Raw genomic sequence first — 18,498 nt, 5'->3', positions numbered from 1 at the left:
GTTAGTTTAGAATAAAACAATTGTTCAACTTTTTTAGCTCATTTACTCTGTACGTTCTGTTACTCTTGTCAAGGTTCCCTCTCCACTCTGAACTCTAGGGTACAGATGTGGGGACCCGCATGAAAGACCCCCCTAAGCTTCTTTCTACCAGCTTAGGTTAAAAACTTCCCCAAGGCACAAATCCTTTCTTGTCCTTGGATGGGTACTGCTGCGACCACCAAGTGTGTTAGACAAAGATTCAGGAAAAGGACCACTTGGAGTTCCTTTTTCCCTAAAATATCCCCCCAAGCCCCTTCACCCCCTTTCCTGGGGAGGCTTGAGAATAATCTACCAACCAAATAGGTAAACCAGATTCTTAAAAACCAGAACTTTGTTATAAAGAAAAAAAAGTAAAAGAAGCACCTCTGTATAATCAGGATGGAAGGTAACTTTACAGGATAATCAGATTCAAAACACAGAGGATTCCCCTCTAGGCAAAACTTTAAAGTTACAAAAAACCAGGGCTAAACCTCCCTGTAAGCATAGGGAAAATTCACAAGCTAAAAACAAAAGATAATCTAACGCGCCTTGCCTTATTTACTTATAGTTTATATATTACTTATATTTACATATTTTGCAATATTGAGACTCATTTTAGGATGATCTTAGGAGAAGGAGTTTTCTGACCTGATGCTTCTCTGCTTCCCCAGAGAACACACAACACAGAGCACAAACAAAGACTTCTCCGCCCCCCCTGCCCCCCATTTGAAAGTATCTTCTTTCCCCATTCTTCCTTTTGGTCAGGTGCCAGCTAGGTTATTTGAGCTTCTTAACCCCTTAAAGGTAAGGAGGAATTCTAGGCTACCCTTAGCAGTATGTTTATGACAACTCTAGATACTCAATTTAACTCTGTGTGGAAATTTCACTTAGCAACAGAGAAAAGAAAAATATTTAGATTGTGAAATCCTCAGGGTAGGGATTGTGTCTCACTATATTTGGACAGTGCCTTGCACATTATGGCTGCTACTGTAATACAAATTATCAGATTTTTTTAGTAGGAAAACTGAGTATAAAAGGACAAATTGTAAGGAGGGCTCAAGAAGAAATTTAGTACCTGAAACTGTTTTTTACTCATTTTGATTGAGGTGTCCAGATCCTCCTTGAATTGACTTGCATTACTACTATTTCACATCTTTGGAAAGAAGATATATAGGTGATACTGCATGCACCTTGTGATGTACTGAAGGTTCTCCATCGCCATCTCACAGTTGCAACAGTTGTCATTTCAGCAAATGATAAAGGAAGTGGTTCTTTTGAGACCATCAGCAACATTGCTTTCATTCTCATGGTAGCAGTGGTTCCAGTCCGTAAAGGTTTTTGGATTGAGACTACTTTTTAAACAAGAAGTCAAGGCCAAGTCTGCTTTGTGGCAGTAAGTGTACTTACCACCATGTCTCAAAAAGGTCCATAAATGTTTGTTTTTTATTGAGTTTGGCTGTTGATATTTCAGCTAGTCTCTTTTAAAGAAATTTCTTCTGATTTTGCTGTTCTGTCCCTTTGTTTTTAGAATTACTATATTAAATAGAAAAGGATTACTTGTGGCACCTCAGAGACTAACAAATTTATCTGAGCATAAGCTTTCGTGAGCTACAGCTCACTTCGTCGGATCCGACGAAGTGAGCTGTAGCTCACGAAAGCTTATGCTCAGATAAATTTGTTAGTCTCTGAGGTGCCACAAGTCCTCCTTTTCTTTTTGCGAATAGGCTGCTACTCTGAAACCTATATTAAATAGATTATTTATATAGAGTAGCTCAGTTTTTGGCTTTCACCATGCAATTTTTTTGATCAGTCTTGATTGGCTAGAAAAAAATCAGGGTAAATCAAACAATGCGAGAGAGAATCTAGCCACTATTGTTAATAGAGCATAGTAATAAGATGTGGTCTGCCCTTGAATTAAGCTATACTAGGTATGGTGAGGAACAGAATTATAGATCAGCAAAATTATTCCTTCCAGCCAAGGTACTGAATTAAAAACTATGACTTTGTGTTTCTGAAATGTTAAAAACCCTATTTTATCCACTATTATGAGAGAATTCCAAATCCATGCATAATGTAGATTCTTAAAAAGTTGGGACTTTCCTCAACTACACCTTTTCACTTACAGCAGTGTTCCTCTTATGAGAATAATCAGAATTGTCCTGTACTTTTATATAGACTTAGTTTGTAATGTCTCACATACCTTACCTATGTTCTCTGGTTTCCATAGAGTGTGTTTTGAAGACTATTTTAGAATATTAAAGATGGAGGTGTGGAAATTATATTTTTTTGCTATTTTCTGTGACCGTTTTATTTGTTCAGAAGCTGGAGAGAGACAAATGAAATGTTCCTATGCAGAAATGCTTTAATATAATGACTGGTATTAGTAGTGTGACCATATGTCCTGATATTAGGAGCTTTGTCTTATAAAGGCAACTGTGCTCCCCCCTCTCCCCTAAAAAAGTCCTGATTTTTCACACTTGCTCTCTGGTCACCCTAGGTATTAGTGGATCCTCCAGGTAAAGTTCTTTTATACAGGAGGGTTATGCAGGTTATATGGTTGATATCTCTTTGGCTGTTCTGAGAGGGCTGTTCAGATAGTGTTGTACAAATGTTCACTACCATTTTGGTCTCATTTAAGTTCATAGAGCTACTTATTACATTTGGTAATGTTTGCATGATTAGTCCCAAATAGGATGCTTCTCAGGTTATGCACTTTGGCCCTGGACTGTGCTTCACTACTGACAAAGGTTAACTTTTGCTAGCTTTGGATCTTGGTATACTTTTATTGTTAGCAAGAATATTACGCTTTGAATACATGGAAGAATTCCATTGACTTAGTATTAGACATGAAGGAGCCTTAGGCATGGGGAGGAGTTTTAAAAACATAAATATAAACTCAGGTTAAGAATCTTGCATGAGACATCAAAAGTAAGGAAATACAAAATTAATGTTTTCATTCCTTAGCTAGGTATTGCTGCTTTGTGCCTCTTGTATCTGTAGGCAAAAGTCAGCATAGGTCTTGTATAAATGTTTCCCATCGCTTTCATTGGAGAATATGTACTTGCATTTATAGTAATCTAACTAACTTAAAAATATAATGTTTGTGATAGTTAATCAAATTTTCCTAGAAGGAATGTGCTTTGGCTATTGACTTACCATTGGGATGGATGAGAAAGTGAGAGGATAGGTAGAGTGAATTTAATTTTGCCTATGGTGGAGGAGATCTGTGTGTGATAAAAATACATAGAATTTCTTTTAATGAGTTGCATTTACTAATTCCCATGCTGTGGCGAAAATTGTACAGTCTCTTTCCCCAAAGAGATGGGGAGAGCTTTTTATTGATGTTACGAAGCCTGAGTGAATACTTGACATCAGAGCCTGGTAGTGGGTTTTTTTAAAAAAGAAGAGAATACATAAAATCTTGTTTCTAGCAGTAAAAACTATATTCCATAGTGTAATTTAAACCAGGATAAGAGACAAAACTAAATTTTATTTTTCCTCTAGATTTTCAGCTGAACTCTCATCTATCAACACTGGCAAATATTCACAAGATTTACCACACCCTGAATAGGCTGGTAATGACTTGCAATCTTCTCTATATTTAATAGCTAGTTATTTACTCTTGAATGCATTTATTTGTGCTATGAAATATTATTATACTTAAAAGATTTTTTTTCTTGTGGGAGGGCAATGGGTTTGGGGGAATCCACATTAAGGTTTCACAGTGAACTGTCACTTCTTGTGCTTTGATTGCTTTAGGTTGCATGTGTATGCACAAGAGGTCAAAATTAAGATATGGCTGTGTCCAGTGGAGCCCTCGTCTCAGTATATGTACATTACGGTATGCATGGAAGCATGTGTGAAAACTGCATTGTTCCTTTTGCTTACAGTTTTCATCAGTGTCAGGCTCCTTACAGTAAATGTGAGAAAACACACTGTAAACACTTCCGTCCATTTAGAGCAATACAAAGAATGAGGCATGGGCTGTTGATGATCCTTGCCTCCTTCACTGAACAGTCTCAGTATTTTCCACAGCATAGCTAGCCATCCATACTCTTACAGTTTAGGGCAACTGCACCTGTATTTCCCGCAGTGGTCCACGCACTGTCAGGCTTTCAGTTATCCAGTTTTTTCTCCTGGATGGAGACACATGTCTCTCCCCCTTCTGACTAGAGTATTTTTAGGCTGTACAGATGCCTGTCTTCACTGTGTTGCTCGAGAACACCTGCTTGCTTTTCTTTAGGGATGGTTACCACTTTTAATTGCTGCAGTTGTAAGGTGCCACACAGCACTTTCTGTGCAAGCCTACTTTATTTGTAAGGTAAAAAGCATTAGAGAGAAAACATTTAAAACAGTAAAAGAACCCAAATGAGTGCTAATAGGCTTACCAGAATTAACCACAGCCCTAACATGGATTCTGACAGGAGCTGTTCTTTAATCTCCTCACCTAAGGAGATTTCTTATGGTTACCAATTTATTACAGCTTCAGCTCAGAACAAGCACCCACTCTTATGTGACCTCAGTAGGCCAACTCCTTCCAAACCTATTTTAAGGATTGGGGCTTTCTGTAAATCAAGGGCCCTGTCCATTTTCTGGATCAGGAAGAAGGCCATGAACCAGTTTAATACCAGGCTATTTTATTTAAAAACCTTTTTTGGTCTGTTGGTTTCTGGAGAAAGCAGTTTGAACTAGTATATATAAACTTTTCTGGGGAGGTAGTTTCTCTGGAAATGTTACAATCTTGGTGAATTTGCCGAATTATCCCCTGGTGTTCTCCTATTTACCTTTCCCATGGCAATACACACAATTCCACATACATAATTGATTTTTAATGAAACAATGAACTCCAAAGATGTTAAAATGAATTCATTAAGGTTTAATTTAATACAATATGTTTATTTAAGGTATTGAAGGAAATTTAGAGCATTATATCTTCCTCCTACAGAAGTGGGTGTAACTAGAGGGCTGGCTGATACCCTAGTGGAACCCACTAATTGAATCAGGGCCGACGCATTCTTCCTGAAAGTGGGGGGGGGGGCATGAAGCCCCACCCCCTCTGTGGCTCCTCCCTTGTCTCCCTATTTCCCCTGAGATGCTGGCCAAGCTGGAAGCCGGAGCCGGTCTTGGGAGCCTCCACATGACCAGGGTGGGGAGGAACCTGAGAGCAGCCCCCAGCCTGTGTCCTTGCCCCCCAGACTCTTCACCCAGGGCAAGTGGAAGGTCTGTGGCTCCCCACAGTAGCCCAGGCTCCCCAGGCTGCTCTTATCTGGGCCAGGCTCCAGCTTCTGGCCTGGCCAGGGGCAGGGCCTCAGGGACTGAAGACCTGCAGCCGGGCTGTGGTAAGAACCGCCCTGGCAGATGTGGGAAGCCATGGACCCTCCATTTGCCCTGTCTGGGGGGAGGGGCATAGACTGAGGGCTGCTCTCGGCCCACCCTGTCCTGAGCAAGTGGTGAGTCCCTAGCTTGGGGGGGAGGGGGTGGAGAGGAGGTGCAGGGGGCCAAGCCCATGGCGAAAAGTGGACGGGCCAGGCCCATCTACTTTAAAAAGTGGGAGGGCCATGGCCCTTTGGCCCCCCACAGCGAGTTCTGGCACCCCTGGACTGAATGCTTGGACAGATTTAGTTCCTAGATGGCGGTTTTGTTAGTACCTTTTGTAATTTCATGTTTAATTTGTTTAGGTAACAAACATTTTGCTAGCATGCCAGCATATTTTCTTTAAAAATTTGTATAGCATCGTTGCATAACCGTTCTGCACAATATCTTTTTTTAGAATCTATGAGGCTGATCTGTTACACTCCCCTTCTTACTCTTGTTGCTCCACAACTTTTGGGTGTAAACTTGAGACCTAATGTTTCCCACTTACATCTCCCACGTCTCTTGGTTGTCCAAGTGGTCAGCCGCCTCAGTTCTGGATTGAAGTTCCCCAGCCCCCATGGGAATATTACAAGCAGCCATTCTTTGGCTCAAAGGGAAAAATAGAATCATAGAATATCAGGGTTGGAAGGGACCTCAGGAGGTCGTCTCGTCAAACCCCTTGCTCAAAGCAGAGCCAATCCCCAACTAAATCATTCCAGCCAGGACTTTGTCAAGCTAGGCCTTAAAAATCTCTAAGGAAGGAGATTCCACCACCTCCCTAGGTAACCCATTCCTGTGCTTCACCACCCTCCTAGTGAAAACATTTTTCCTAATATCCAACCTAAACCTCCCCCACTGCAACTTGAGACCATTACTCCTTGTTCTGTCATATGGTACCACTGAGAACAGTCTAGAGCCATCCTCTTTGGAACCCCCCTTTCAGGTAGTTGAAAGCAGCTATCAAATTCCCCCCTCATTCTTCTCTTCTGCAGACTAAATAATCCCAGTTCCCTCGGCCTCTCCTCATAAGTCATGTGCTCCAGACCCCTAATCATTTTTGTTGCCCTCCACTGGATTCTTTCCAATTTTTCCACATCCTTCTTGTAGTGTGGGGCCACAAACTGGACACAGTACTCCAGATGAGGCCTCACCAATGGCGAATAGAGAGGAATGAACACGTCCCTTGATCTGCTGGCAATGCTCCTACTTATACAGCCCAAAATGCAGTTAGCCTTCTTGGCAACAAGGGCACACTGTTGACTCCTATCCAGCTTCTCGTCCACCATAGCCCCTAGGTCCTTTTCTGCAGAACTGCTGCCTAGCCATTCGGTCCCTAGTCTGTAGCAGTGCATGGGATTCTTCCTTCCTAAGTGCAGTACTCTGCACTTGTCCTTGTTGAACCTAATCAGATTTCTTTTGGCCCAGTCCTCTAATTTGTCAAGGTTCCTCTGTATCCTATCCCTACCCTCCAGCATATCTACCACTCCTCCCACTTTAGTGTCATCAGCAAACTTGCTGAGGGTGCAATCCACGCCATCCTCCAGATCATTAATGAAGATATTCAACAAAACCAGCCCCAGGACCGACCCTTGGGGCACTCTGCTTGATACCGGCTGCCAACTAGACATGGAGCTATTGATCACTACCCTTTGAGCCCGATGAGCTATCCACCTTATAGTCCGTTCATCCAGCCCATACTTCTTTAACTTGCAAGCAAGAATACTGAGGGAGATCGTATCAAAGGCTTTGCTAAAGTCAAGGAATAACACATCCACTGCTTTCCCCACATCCACAGAGCCAATTATCTCATCATAGAAGGCAATTAGGTTAGTCAGGCATGACTTGCCCTTGGTGAATCCATGCTGACTGTTCGTGATCACTTTCCTCTCCTTGAAGTGCTTCAAAATTGATTTCTTGAGGACCTGCTCCATTATTTTTCCAGGGACTGAGGTGAGGCTGACTGGTCTGTAGTTCCCAGGATCCTCCTTCTTCCCTTTTTTAAAGATGGGCACTACGTTAGCCTTTTTCCAGTCGTCCGGGAGCTCCCCCGATCGCCATGAGTTTTCAAAGATAATGGCCAATGGCTCTGCAATCACATCCGCCAACTCCTTTAGCACTCTTGGATGTAGTGCATGGACTTGTGCTCGTTCAGCTTTTCTAAATAGTCCCAAACCACTTCTTTCTCCACAGAGGGCTGGTCACCTCCTCCCCATGCTGTGCTGCCCAGTGCAGTAGTCTGGGAGCTGACCTTGTTTGTGAAGACAGAGGCAAAAAAAGCATTGAGTACATTAGCTTTTCCCACATTCTCTGTCACTAGGTTGCCTCTCTCATTCAGTAAGGAGCCCACACTTTCCCTGACCTTCTTCTTGTTGTTAACATACCTGTAGAAACCCTTCTTGTTACTCTTAACATCCCTAGCTAGTTGCAACTCCAGTTGTGATTTGGCCTTCCTGATTTCACTCCTGCATGCCTGAGCAATATTTTTATACTCCTCCCTGGTCATTTGTCCAAGCTTCCACTTCTTGTAAACTTCTTTTTTTGTGTTTAAGATCGGCAAGGATTTCACTGTTAAGCCAAGCTGGTCGCCTGCCATATTTACTATTCTTTCTACATATCAGGGTGGTTTGTTCCTGCAACTTCAGTAAAGATTCTTTAAAATACAGCCTGCTCTCCTGGACTCCTTTCCCCGTCATGTTATTCTCCCAGGGGATCTTGCCCATCAGTTCCCTGAGGGAGTCAAAGTCTGCTTTATTAAAGTACAGTATCCATATTCTGCTGCTCTCCTTTCTTCCTTTTGTCAGGATTCTGAACTCGACCATCTCATGATCACTGCCTCCCAGGTTTCCATCCACTTTTGCTTCCCCTACTAATTCTTCCCTGTTTGTGAGCATGAGGGAATATGTCAGGGCTGCCTCCTTGTGCAGTGGCTCTCAAACAAGCACTGCTTTTAACAGCAGAAGTGTTGGGCCAGGGAGTGTCTTCAAACCTTTCTCATAGCCAAATTCCTTTCTTTGTCCCACATCCCCTGAGGTTGCAACCCAGAGACTCTGCTGGGCTCACCTTAGCTCTTCTGGGGGTAGGGGAAGGAGTATTGATCCCCCACTGGGGTGGCTTTTTGTTCCCCACACTCTGAGTCAAGGTGAGCAGAATTTCCTCTCTCACCTGGGGGAGACCATCGAGCAGTCAGATGCTGTATGAAGATGTTCCCTTTCTTTCTTGGCTGTAGTTACCTTTGTAATTTCCCAAGTAGCTGTCTTAACCTTGCCTGGGCATTTCCCACCCTGTGGTCGGTGTTATATAATTGGCAGCATGCTGCAGCTGCCTCAGTCTCCCTACTTTTGGCTGGAGACACCGCCATATTTGCTCCATACTGCTCCGGGTCCTTTTGAAGGGTTGGCAGAGAGCTTAATTCCTTTATTTGGGGCCCAGTGAATTTTCTTTCAAGTCAGTAGTCTTGTCCTTTCTTTGAAGCAGCAGGCAATCTCATCCCCTTCCTCCTAAGGTGTTTGTAGATGCTGGGGTTGCAGTCTGATTCTTTTTGGACACTAATGGGGAATGTGACTCCCTCTTCCCCTTGTAAGCTATTCTATTTGCATTTTTGCTTACATACTCTCATCTGAATTAGGCTAACTGAGAGTGTCGTTTACTTTTTCTGTTTTCAATGCTATAACATCATTTTCTAAAAGCAAAGAATATGGAATATCTGAAAATACCTTACACTTTCTAGGTCTGTATAGAAATTTGTGCTGTAAGTAGAATGAAGGCATTCACATCAGGAACCTTAACTCGCATTTCACACTATGGCAGCATTTGATGGGGCTTCACTATATGGGACTAAACTATAATCCTGGCTGTCCCCATATCTCTGCATACAGTGAATTTATCTCCATTAACCACCATCATCTGCTCCCACTGTCGCTGGGATGGATGTGCACCTCTGAAGGTGCAGCAAGACATGTTTGCAATGGTTTAGCATGAACATTATATGCTATTGGCAAACTGGCTGTGTAACTTTCTCCCTCCGGAGGTTCAGTCACACACCTAACTCTGTGAGGTTGAGGTGCAGCTGGCTTTCCCAGCACTGCAGTGGCACTCAGTGGGTGTTGTGAGCATTCTTGGAGAAAGTGGCCCTGCTGGCCACCTATGGCACACCATTTCTCCTCCTGATCCAGGGCTTTTGAGAATTGGTTTCCCTCCCTGTTGCGGGGTGACAACTCACTGGTGCAGCGCCTCCTGTCAGTTTTCTGGGAATGAGCTCTTCCGGCCAGGAACGCCCTCTGCAGGCCAATGTCTCGCCTGCCGCTGGCCCCATGTCCCTCCCAGACCCCTGTGCCCTCCTCGTCAGGGTTCCGCCCCAGCAGTAACCCACAATCCAAGTCTCCCCACCCAGGGGATCCCCCAACTCCCACTTTGCCTCAGTGGCCACTGCCAGTCAGCAGCTAGCCCCCGCTCCCTGGATCAGACTGCAGTCTATGAACCGCTGATCATCAGTAAGGGGGATTGGACCAGCTGCCTCTGCCTGTCTCTGGGCTGCCCCTCTGCAGCCCCAGTATCCTTTCATAGGCCTTTCACTAGGCCTGCAGCTTTGCTAGGCTGGAGCTCCCCAGCTCCCTCTGCCCTTCCCCAGCACAGCTCCACTTCAGGTACCCTGCTAGTACCTTTTGTGTGTACTTAATTAGGCTTGCAGCCTGGGGGTTTGCTCAGCTGGCGCTCCCCAGCTCCCTCTTCCCTTCCCTAGCACTGCTCCACTCTAGGTATTCTTCTTAGCTTCCCAGGCAGCCAGGTCCTTCTCTCTCTCTAGGAAGCTGGAGAGAATGTCTGTCTCCACTTCTGGCCCACAGTCCTCTTATAACGGCCAGCTGGACCCTGATTAAGCTGGCCACAGCTGTGGCTGCTTTCCCAATCAGCCTGCTTTTCCCATTCACAGCCCTCTCCTGGGCTGCTTTAACCCCTTCAGGGCAGGAGCGGGGTAGTCACCCTGCTACACACCCCCTTGGGTGCAGGTCTTTGCTTGGGCCCGATTTCTGTCCTCTGATCCAGTTCCCTTCCTGTTAGTCAACCTGGATGTAATAGAAAACTTATCTGCATATTGGTCAGCCTGTTTCCCAGGTATGGTTAGATTTCTGGAATTTTGTCTGTTAACCATGATTTCAGGCTAGGGTGCCAGAATTTATAGAATTGTTGTTCTATACCTATTATTCATAGGCCTCATTGATAGTGGTACTCCTCCCATATACTTCCCCATGTCCTTACATAACCATTATTTGATTTGAAACATCAGCATAAGTCATGTCAATATTTCTGAATTCCCTGTACTCTTGTAACAAAGCTTGTTTCCAGCTTTCATAATCTTTATAGTCCGCCCTTCCAATTAGGATAAAAATGTCCAAGACCTTTGTCCCAGGCAGTAGTGGAGCCAGGTACCTTACCATGTGCTCCTTTCCCACCTTATTCAATTTACATCCTATTTCAAAAATGTGTAGGGACACATCCATTTCATCCCCCTCCCTAAAACAAGGAAATAGATTGGAGTCTACACCACTCACCAATACAGGTACCTGGGGGGGCTGGCTCCACCTGTTAGACTCTGGTTCTGCTAGCATGGTCTTTCCATTTTACAGTAATGTTGGTGCTCCCTATTCTTCTCTCTCTCTCTCCTCCAGCTGTTGCTGGTTCTTCTCTTACTGGTGCTGGTTCTCCTTCTGTTTTTTCTTGTACTGACACTGCCTTCTCTGGTCTGTGAGCTACTGGGTTTCCAGACACGTTCTGTCCCTCTTCTGCTCCAGCTGTTGAGCTGTCCATCACTCCTGTTGCAGTGGTGTAGATGGAGCACAGTTGCTGTCATTGCTAGCTTCATCCCTCTTTTGGGCGTTGGCTCCAAGACTCATCCCGTCTGCTGGACCCTCTGTCAACAGGCTGGAGGTTCTTTGTGAATCTGGACCATCATTCCTCAACTGATCATTAGAATACAGCAGATGTATTGGCTGTGATTTTGTCTGGTCCTCAGTATTGATCTGCCTTTTTTTGCCTAACTCAACCAGCTGATTTTTCTTCAGCTATTTATAATTCACTTTCCCTGTTTTTTTCTCTATTATTCCTTTCCTGAAAAGACTATTGAGACCTTTGTGCTTTTTTTCCCTGCAGTACTTGCTTTTACTGTTGTTGGCACTGATGCAGTTTAGATTGTTGCAGCATTCCACAACTAACCATATACATCATAGTTCAGGGTAACTACATCTGTATTTCCCTTCAGTGGTCCAGTAAGGGCACCCACTCTCAGGCTTCAGCTCCCCAGCTTTTGCCTGTTTTGAAAGGTGACATGCAGCCCTCTCCCTTTTGACTGGGGTGTTTTTAGGCTGCACAGTTTTCTGCCTTCACTGTGTATTTCTCCGTGCAAATGGTTTGCTCAAGGATGCCTGCTTGCTTTCTCTTCAGAGACGGTTAACAGGTGTAATTGCTACAATTATAGGGTACTGCACAGCACTTACCATGCAAGCATACTTATTTTTAAGCTAAAAAATTACTGTATAGAGAAGACATATTAAAAATAGTAAAAGAACCTACATGCATGCTAATAGTAAGCTTACCAGAATCAGCATGGATTCTGACAGGAAATGTCCTTCAATCCTTCACCCAGTGAGATTCCTTATAGTCAGAGGTGAAAGTAAGCCAGTATGCCCCGGTATGGCATACTGGTAAGAGCCGGTGCGCCATACCGGGACCAGCTTTCCTAGGTGGCAATTTAAAGCCCTGGGGTAGAAGCGGAGGGGCTGCGGCGGGGATTTAAAGGGCCCCAGAGCTCCAGCCCCAGCTACCGCCCAGGCCCTTTAAATTCCTGCTGCTGCTACCCCAGGGCTCGGGCAGCAGGGCTCAGGTGGGGATTTAAAGGGCGCCAGAGCTCCAGCTGCTGCTACCCCCTTCCTCCCCCCTCGGGCCCTTTAAATCCCCACCTGAGCCCTGCTGCCTGAGCCCTGGGGTAGTGGCGGCGGGGCTCCGGAGGGGATTTAAAGGTCCAGGGCAGTAGCGGCTGCTGGAGCCCCAAGCCCTTTAAGTCCCCGCCTGAGCCCTGCTGCCAAAGCCCTAGGGTAGCAGCGGCACGGCTCCGGAGGGGATTTAAAGGGCCAGGGCGGTAGCGGCTGCCGGAGCCCCAAGCCTTTTAAATCTCTGCCTGAGCCCTGCTGCCCAAGCCCTGGGGTAGCGGTGGCGGGGCTCTGGCGGGGATTTAAAGGGCCCTGGAGCTCCAGCTGCCGCTATTGCCCAGGCCTTTAAAGTGGATTTAAAGGGCCGGGGCGGTAGCAGCGGCTGGAGCCCCGGGGCCCTTTAAATCCCTGATGGAGCCCAGCTGCCGCTACCCCAGGGCTCCGGCAGTAGGGCTCAGGCGGGGATTTAAAGGGCTCGGGGCTCCAGCAGCCGCTACCACAGCGGAGCCCCAGGCCCTTTAAAGCTCTGCCAGAGCCCAGAGTCCCGGGGTAGTGGTGGCAGCCGGGAGCCCCCATGACTCCTCTGTGATTTAAAGGTCCCAGGGCTCTGCTGCAGTAGCGGTAACTTGCCCCCTGAGCCCTAGGGTTCCCAGCCGCCTCTGCAGCTGGTAGCTCGGGGGTGATTTAAAGGGCCCCGGGCTCCCAGCCGCCAGTACTGCAGCTGGAGCCCTGGCCCTTTAAATCAAGATTTAAAGGGCCCAGGGATTTAAGGCCTTGCTTCTTCTGGTTGAGGCCATGCCCCCTGCTCAGGACTCCGGTGTACCGGTAAATCCTCTAACTTACTTTCACCCCTGCTTATAGTTACTAGTTTATTACAGCTTCAGCTCAGAACAAGCACCCAGTCTTATGTGACCTCAGTAGGCCAAGTTCTTCCAATCCTATCCTAAGGATTAGGGCCTTCCATGAAAAAAGGGGCCCTGTCCATTTGCTAGATCAGGAAGATGGCCATGAGCCAGTTTAAAACCAGGCTATTTATTTAAAAAACTTTTTTTTTGGTCTGTTGATTTCTGGAGAAACCAGTTTGAACTAGTATATGTGGACCTTTCTGTGGAGGTGGCTTCTCGGGAGAGGTTACAACCTGAGTAAATTTGGCTAATTATCCCCTGCTTTCTCCTATTTAACTTTCCCATGGAAACACAGTTCCACAGTAACACATTCATAATTGCATTTTTAATGAAACAATGAACTCTAAAGATGTTAAAACTAAGTTAGTAAGGTTTAATTTCATTAAATTAAGTTTATTTAGGGTACTTCAGGAAGTTTAGTCTGTTATATCTCTCTCCTACATAAGTGGGTATAAATAGTATGTTGGCTAGCACCTTAGGAGAACCTATTGACTTTTTGTTTGGGCAAGTTTATTTCCTGGATGGCAGTTTTGCTATTTTATACTTCCACATTTTCCTGTTTAGGTAGCAACCATTTTGCAAGGAAGCCAGCATATTTTCTTTAAAAATGTGTACAGAGTTGTTTGATCATTCTGCATAATACCTTTTTTTAGAACCTCTGAGGCTGATCTTTTACATTTTTAATCCAATGAACTCCAAAATATTTAAAGTAATTCATTAAGGTTTAACTTATTTAATAAACTTTATTTAGGACATTGTATGCAACTGTTAGTCTGAGACACATACCCACCCAAATCCCTCTCCCCCCTCCCCCATTAGCTGCACACTTCATGAGCTTAGTGGAAAATGTATTGTGTGTTCAGAGTATGATTTTTCAAAAGTTCATAACGCAGTCAAATCTCAACTAGTTTTCCTGGGAACATATAACGGTACTTTTCCTCAAGACCATTTCCATGCCAAATTTCAAATTTTTCTGCCAGCTGCTTCAACACTAAAGCTGTTCAAAATAACATTGCCAATTTTTTTTCCCCTACAGTGAGCACATTTGTGTTTCACTATCTTTTTTTCTCAAAATAGCTGACCAGTTTTTGCTCAAGCTTTCAAATATTTTAAAAAGAGCACTCCTGGGTAGATTCCTCACCTGGAAAATTTCAACTCATAAGGGTAATGCTTCAGAAAATTAAGAACTGAAAACTGAGTTAGAATGGAAACCATTGTGCAGCCTCAGCTGTTGCAGTTGCTAGTGCTTCTGTGATAATGAAAATTATTTGGAGTACTATATCAAGTGATAGTTGAAAACACTGTTATAGAGCTTTATATTATAAAGGATACCATATCCCTTAACTGCATTGATGAAAATGTCTTACTTACAGAATCTGACAGAAGACGTTGGTCAAGACGATCACCAGACAGGTACTTGATAATTACTTAATTGAAATATACTGTAGGAATTTAAGCATGCATTCTAAAAGAAAACTAACTAAAATGATTAGTTCTAATATGTTAAATGGCTAAAAGGGGGATATCTACTAGAAAATAATAAAAACAGTTTGTTTTCAAAAGCAGTGTTTGGAAAAACAGCTGTGCTTCTAATTTCTCCAACTGTGAATGGTTGCTGTATGTCTCAATGACATCTGCCATTTTACTGCTACTTCATAACAGGAATTTGCTAGACCAGTGTTGCTCAAATGCGCCCACCGTGGCTGCATGTGGTCCCCAGGGGTTTTTCTTGCGGCCACGGCCTCCTGGGTGATGATTGCGGGGGTGGTGGGGCGAGCAGCAGTCCCTCCCTTGGGGCAGCTAGCAGGGTTTGAGCCTTGTCCCCTCTGGAGACACAAACACTGAAGGGTCAAGCAGCGAGTTCCCCACCTTCCTGGGAGTGGTGGAGTCAGGCTTCGGTCCTGGGATGGCGGGAGGCAGGCTCCAGCTACAGGGCTTCAGACTCCATCTCCAGGCTCTGGGATCTGTCTCTGGGCTCAAGGCTTCGGGCTCTGTCCGCCAGCTGCACAGTGGTGGGCTCCAGCCCTGGCCATGTGGCAGTGGGCTCTGGCCCCAGGCTCACCCCCTGCCATCACCCCAGCCCCTGCTATTATACCAATAAAATAAAAACCAGCAGGATCTTATTAAAGGGAAAAAGGCAAAATACCACATTTATTGTGAATACAGAAAGAATCATAGTAAGCAGTTAGTTATAGCTATAACATTCCATTCAATCTCATATTTATTCACACATTCATTCATACAGACACACACACACAGGTTCTGCAAGGTTGTTATCATAGTTACCAGCCTTAGAGTTGCTCATGCCAAGCCACTGGCCGGGTGGCCTGGACATGAGGAGGGAGCATGGCCTTGTCAGATGCTCATCTGATGCTCCTGGAAGTTGGTTTGCAGAATCAGACCCCAAAGTTCTCACTTTTTAGAGTCTATTTTTATAGGAATTTCTTCCTATGCCAGTCTATGGGAATTGCTTCATCATGCTGTTGCTGAATCAATCAGCAGATAGCACATTCCTGATGGCTCTGTGCTCCAAGATGTTATCTTGTTCTTTGGTTCTCCCATTCTTGAGGCTTTTGGGTGGATTCTAGTCTGCCCTCTGGGGGTCCTCTGGTTATTTCCACTTGACGCCTTCTTCAGCCGATGGACACTGGATTCTTAGGCTGGCACCTCCCTGATCATTCAGTTATTATCCACACCAAGCATCCATCCACATAAATCCTCTGTCTCTATTTTAATCACAATTGTTAATACAACAAAAGGGCGGGGAGTCTCTGGGTGCTGTTTCTGTTGTTAGAGTATTGCTTTGAGTCTCTCTCTCTGTGAATTGCTTTGAGAACAGACTCTGTCTTAGAATGTACTAACACAATTAGCAGCTTGCAAGTTTCACACATAGAGGGAGAGAAACAGTACCAAAAACCAAGAGACCTCTTAGTTAGTAATACCCTGGAATTTAAACTATGGGGAATCAAACTCATTTGTGATTTTAATACAGAACTTCTTTAATATGATCCAACACTGCTGCCTCCCCCAGGTCTCCATTCATTCCCTCTAACACCTTTGGCCCCTCTGCCTCCCTACCCACCTCACCATTCAGGGCTTAATTTGTATCCTGGCATGCCAGGACTGGGTAAGTCTGCTGTGAAAAGTGATATTTGTGTGTTTGTTAATATCACTTTTCACAGCAGACTAAGGCTATGTCTACACTAGCACTTTCATCAGTCGGTGTGAACAAAACACCCCCGACCAACAAAAGTTTCACAGACAGAAGCACTGGTGTGGATAGCGGTATGTTGGCAGGAGACGCTCTCCTGCCAACATAGCTACCACCACTCATTGAGGGTGGTTTAATTATGCCACTAGGAGAGCTTCTCACACCGGCATAGAGCAGCTACACAGGAGACCTTACAGCGGCACAGCTGCAGCAGTACAACTGTAAGGCCTTTAGTGTAGACTTAGCCTTAGTAGCTAGTTGGGAAGCTGTGAAAAGTGATATTAACATAAAAGTATCACTTTTCACAGCAGCAGACTTACTACCCAGCAAGTCTTAAAAAAAAAAAAGGCAACCAAAAAAGCAAAAGAAAAAACAACAAAAAAGACAAGAAGAAAAGGAGTACTTGTGGCACCTTAGAGACTAACCAATTTATTTGAGCATGAGCTTTCATGAGCTACAGCTCACTTCATCGGATGCATCCGATGAAGTGAGCTGTAGCTCACGAAAGCTCATGCTCAGATAAATTGGTTAGTCTCTAAGGTGCCACAAGTACTCCTTTTCTTTTTGCGAATACAGACTAACACGGCTGTTACTCTGAAAAAAGACAAGAACATGCAAAGCACCTTATTTGTATTTCTAGTCTGTTTAGGTCCAGTAAAGAATAGAAACAACTGTACATTATTTTATTATTGCAAAAAACCCTACATAAATCAATTACAATGATTTGGACATGTATATGTGCATATTTATTCATTTTTCCTAAAGTTAATTAAGTATTTTAGGAAAAATTGTCAGAGCTGCCACCAGCAAGAGTTGGTGGCTGCACTCTGAAGCTGCTAAAAATTTTGTTGTGAGCACCCCTGCGCTAGTCTCTATCTGTACACGACTCTCGCTTCTGGGATATAGGTTCTGAGCACAAGACTAGCAGAATCCCCCTTGCTGTTAAGGTGTTTGGACTCTTGTGAGCTGTAGTGGGAATAGAGCACAACTCAGGCCCCCGCTGGCCATTATGTGGTACCCCTTACTGCACTTCAGACACTCCATAAGCTTTTTCTTGACTGGGAATGAGGAAGGAATCTTGCTTACAGAGACCTGAACCTCTCTCTTTGTTATTTGAGTTCTTTTCCATATTCCAGTGATATTTGATGGGTACCATTTTTTGGTTCTAACCCTGTCTTCTAACTGGGTCCAGTAGAGTTCTTTGAATTCATGAGCCCTTTGTTTTGAAGGCCTGGCATAGTTGTGACATTGTTCTCTGTTAACTAGCACCAACGTTTTCTTACGTGGCTTGATGTCTTACAGTTTTTGGTGCCTGCATTAGTGCTTGTTTCTATTGAGCTGGTGCTGTCTTTGATACACAGTCCCTTTCTCTTTAATTTTAGGTATGGTATCTAAAGAGGATCATTTAGTGGCCTCACACGTTGATCATGTAGTAGAACAGTGCCTTAAGACTGACCATGTTTGTTATGTTATCTGCTTCAGAAGTGTTAGTTCTGTTTGCAGATGTCATCTTGAGCACTGAAGAAAAGTAGGGAGTGCCTGTAAATTCTCGAGACACCCCAGGAAGATTCTTGTAAGTCCAGTGTATGGTCAACATTGAGCAATTAAAAAGGCAAACTCTTGAAGCTCAGGGCTGAGTTGGCCAGGACTGCTGAGTGCTAAGATTCAGAGCAGACCTGTCTTTCACCCTCCCTGGTAAGCCTAGTGGGATCGCTTCACCACTGAAGTGCCTTGTACCATCAGCAGAGAAGGGCTTCACAAGATGTTGTCTCCTGAATGCATTCAGGGCCTTGGCATTTGAAGTTGTTGATACCTAGCTGTGGTTCATCAGATGAAATGAAGCCTCTGTACGAGAGGCTGAGGCAGGTGATGTTGAGGAATCAGAAGCTTCCCAGTGTGCATATGACAAAACCCATAACTCCATCTCCACATTGAGGTCTCAGGATTTCCTCCTCCTGTATCCATTTGCTGGAAGTGGAAATGGGTAGGTTGATTTCAGGTATTGGAGTATGCTCTGTAATTTGGCCTGGTCACTCCTGGTCCTTTATATGGCTGGTGAGAAGTCCACAGTACCTATTTTGAGGTAATT

General features: G+C 44.5%; 1 protein-coding gene across 8 annotated transcripts in view; it reads left to right on the top strand.

Moving 5' to 3' along the window:
• DCUN1D4 (defective in cullin neddylation 1 domain containing 4) overlaps positions 1–18,498 on the top strand; it is a 74,921-nt gene that overhangs the window by 12,633 nt on the left and 43,790 nt on the right. For 3 of the 8 annotated variants that reach the window (XM_075127932.1, XM_075127926.1, XM_048848339.2), the window contains exons 2-3: positions 3,523–3,593; positions 14,572–14,611. The exons of 1 other annotated variant lie outside the window; for it this stretch is intronic. In XM_075127932.1, coding sequence (XP_074984033.1) covers positions 3,523–3,593; positions 14,572–14,611 — 111 coding nt within the window. Of the gene's footprint in view, positions 1–3,522; positions 3,594–3,777; positions 3,860–14,571; positions 14,612–18,498 lie in introns of those variants that run through there. 4 more of the 8 variants (XM_075127928.1, XM_075127927.1, XM_075127931.1 and 1 more) reach the window with 4 other exon arrangements.

Source organism: Caretta caretta, chromosome 4, assembly GCF_965140235.1.
Source record: "Caretta caretta isolate rCarCar2 chromosome 4, rCarCar1.hap1, whole genome shotgun sequence".
NCBI classification, from domain to species: Eukaryota; Metazoa; Chordata; order Testudines; family Cheloniidae; genus Caretta; species Caretta caretta.
This window is presented reverse-complemented; position numbering and strand designations above follow the sequence as displayed.